The sequence below is a fragment of the Leptidea sinapis genome, chromosome 38 (assembly GCF_905404315.1).
Source record: "Leptidea sinapis chromosome 38, ilLepSina1.1, whole genome shotgun sequence".
Lineage (NCBI taxonomy): Eukaryota > Metazoa > Arthropoda > Insecta > Lepidoptera > Pieridae > Leptidea > Leptidea sinapis.
Genome location: NC_066302.1, coordinates 5,379,244 through 5,382,358, shown reverse-complemented (window position 1 = coordinate 5,382,358; position 3,115 = coordinate 5,379,244). Strand labels below are relative to the sequence as shown.

The window sequence follows — 3,115 nt, the reverse complement described above, 5'->3', positions numbered from 1 at the left end:
TTAATGCATTATCAATTCATTTAAAACATTAAACTATTTTCCTTACGCTGGATCTGACCTAGAGCAGCAGCGGCGCTGGACACAAAGGTTCTGAATTGCAAACGAAATAGGAAAAAATTCTAACGAAGTAATACTATCGTAGCTCCAGACATACATCAGCAAAATCGACAAATAACTTTCAAGCTTAAATTGAAAGTTGTGGAGAACATATATGAACGATGGGGGACTCAAACCCACGACCTCTCGGGTTCCGTCCGAGCGCTTTTTCCAACAGAAACAACCGTTTGAGTACGCTGGGTCATAATTTTTGGTATATCTTGTTTAATTCTCAGGTTGTGGCTCTATCTACAGGATCTACTTTACAGTTAATAACCTGCTCAACCCCGATTATTGCATATTAGAGAATTTACTTGAGATGCTTTCAAATCTAAACAATTAATTTCGTCTTATAAATCTCAGAAGTGAGTGTTATAATTTTAAAATAAGGAAATTGCTTCAAGTTACCCGTCTGCAAAGCGCCAGAATCTGCGTGAAGTCGCAAGTCGAAAGTCTCATGGTAAAATCAGCCAGTCGTTCTGAGAATGAAAAATACGGTAACCTATAAGGAAAAAAGGAAAGCCGAACTTCTGCGTATACTATTCGACCTTTTCGACTTTAAATAACGTTGTAAAGACATTGCCGACCATCCTGCGTTGGAAGACCTCTATGCCGGAAGTACAGTTCAGGAAGAAAACTGTTTGGCGAGCTTTGTTTTTTCTTGAGCGTTACGAAGTTGAGTGGGTTGGATGGCAGTTGTACTATCGTGCTTAGAACGTATGCTCCTGAGTTGATGCTAGTGGTCTATCATGGCACTCACACTCAAAAGACATAGTCAGAACTTGTCTATCTGATCCCTGAAAAAGATAAGCTAGGCCTACTATCTAATAGAGGGTGTTTTTTTAACCTAGATAGAACTTTAAATTGTAAAAAGTAACACAAAAAATTAAATTTTGATAAAACATTTTTTTTTATTTGTTTCAGTATACTCTGACAAATCATCATGAATGGACTAACGCTTGAACAACGCTACGAAATTATCCAAATTTACTTTGAAAATCAGTCGTCGATTCGCGCAACTTATAGACGACTTCGTCATTTTTATGGCGTACATAATCGTCCATCTGAACAAGCCATTCGTCGAACTGTGGATAGATTTCGTACCACATACTCTCTAGAGGATGCAATAATACCAACACGTCGAAGGAATGTGCGTAGTGAAGAGAATATCGCCGCTGTAAACGAAAGTGTGGAAGAAGATCCAAATTTATCGATTCGTCGTCGGTCGCAGCAATTGGGGCTCTGTCCGTCCACTACGTGGAAAATTTTGCGCAAAGATCTCAGCCTACACCCGTATAAGATCCAGCTGGTGCAGGAATTGAAGCCACGAGACCATTATATGCGTCGTTCTTTCGCCGATTGGGCTCTAGAGCAGTTGGCAACTGACCCGTTGTTTTATCGCAAAATTGTGTTCAGCGATGAGGCGCATTTTTGGCTTAACGGGTTTGTTAATAAGCAAAATTGCCGCATATGGAGTGAGACCAATCCACAAGAGACCATACAGACTCCATTACATCCAGAATAATGCACCGTTTGGTGCGGTTTTCACGCTGGTGGCATCATCGGACCTTATTTCTTCAAAAATGAGGCCGGAGCTCGCGTTACGGTCAATGGAGATCGTTACCGCACCATGATCCATGATTTTTTGTTTGAAAATATGGATGACATTGATCCGGAGGAGATGTGGTTTCAACAGGATGGCGCTACGTGCCATACGGCGAACGCAACCATCGACTTATTGAAATCAAAATTTGGCGATAACTTGATTTCGAGAAATGGACCTGTCAATTGGCCTCCAAGGTCGTGCGATTTGACACCTCTCGATTATTTCCTGAAGTCACTGGTTTATGCTGATAAACCAGCAACAATTGACGCCTTGGAGGCCAGCATTGTTCGTGTTATTCGTGACATACGGCCAGCAGTGCTCGAAAAAGTGGCCCAAAATTGGACGTCCAGAATGCGCTTCGTCAAGAACAGCCGCGGTGCCCATATGCCCGAAATCATTTTCAAATGTTAATGTCACGTATTGATCATTCGAATAAAAAAAAAAATTTTGATTACAATTTAATTTTTTGTGTTATTTTTAACAATTTCAAGTTATATCAGGCTTAAAAAAACACCCTTTACAAAGATGGGCTATGGAAGTCAAGGGAATTGTATTGTATTCTGGATAAAGCTTAAGCCTTCCATCGTGTATGTATGTGTGCATTCTATCTGAGAGTTTTCCATGTGTATTACTAGCTTCCTCGCTGGTTGCAGCATATTGCAAGAACCCGAAGCCCGTGAACGCTGGAACGCTCCAAGGATGAGTGCTATCACCTACACTGTTTCTTCTGCATATCAGTATATGTTACCGTTAACCTGCATTATTATGCAAGCGACATTTATACTAATGACTGCAAGTGCTACATCCTCGTCTTCAGTTTTACTTTCCATCAAGATGATTTAATATTTACTGTATTATTAAGTATTTTTTAAATTAAGACTATAAAAACTAATTTTGTTAACAATTATTTCTTAAACAATTTACTTGCTTGGTACCACTGAGTATTAACAAAATGTTCAGTTGCCTGATGCCATGATGACCATTTATATCAATACGGGACAAGACGAGCAAGACGTTCAACTAATGGTAATTGATACGCCCTGCCCATTATAATGCAGTGCCTTTCAGGATTCTTGAAAAACCCCAATAACTCTGAGCGGCACTGCAATTGCAGTAATTACACTAGCCACGGCGCCCTTCATACCGAAACACAGTAATGCTTACACATTACTGCTTCACGGCAGAAATAGGCGCCGAATTTTTAGTTTCAAGCGATTTAATCTATTAAAAAGTATTTGATTGTTGAATTTTAATGATTGCTCTGTCTATAAAACATCAGTCTAGGCACCGGCACGTTTTAATCTATACACAGTTATCCGAATTAAAAGTGGCAGATTGATGCAAATTGTAGCGCTTAACCCTTTGCCAGCTAGCGGGCCACTGTGAGCCTAACGAGTTTCATTTTTAAAGTTA

General features: G+C 39.9%; 1 protein-coding gene across 1 annotated transcript; it reads left to right on the top strand.

Moving 5' to 3' along the window:
* Positions 1 to 1,039: 1,039 nt before the first annotated feature.
* Positions 1,040 to 1,621, top strand: LOC126975924 (uncharacterized). The gene has a single exon (XM_050824037.1). The coding sequence runs from the start codon at positions 1,040 to 1,042 to the stop codon at positions 1,619 to 1,621; it is 582 nt and encodes a 193-aa protein (XP_050679994.1).
* Positions 1,622 to 3,115: the final 1,494 nt, after the last annotated feature.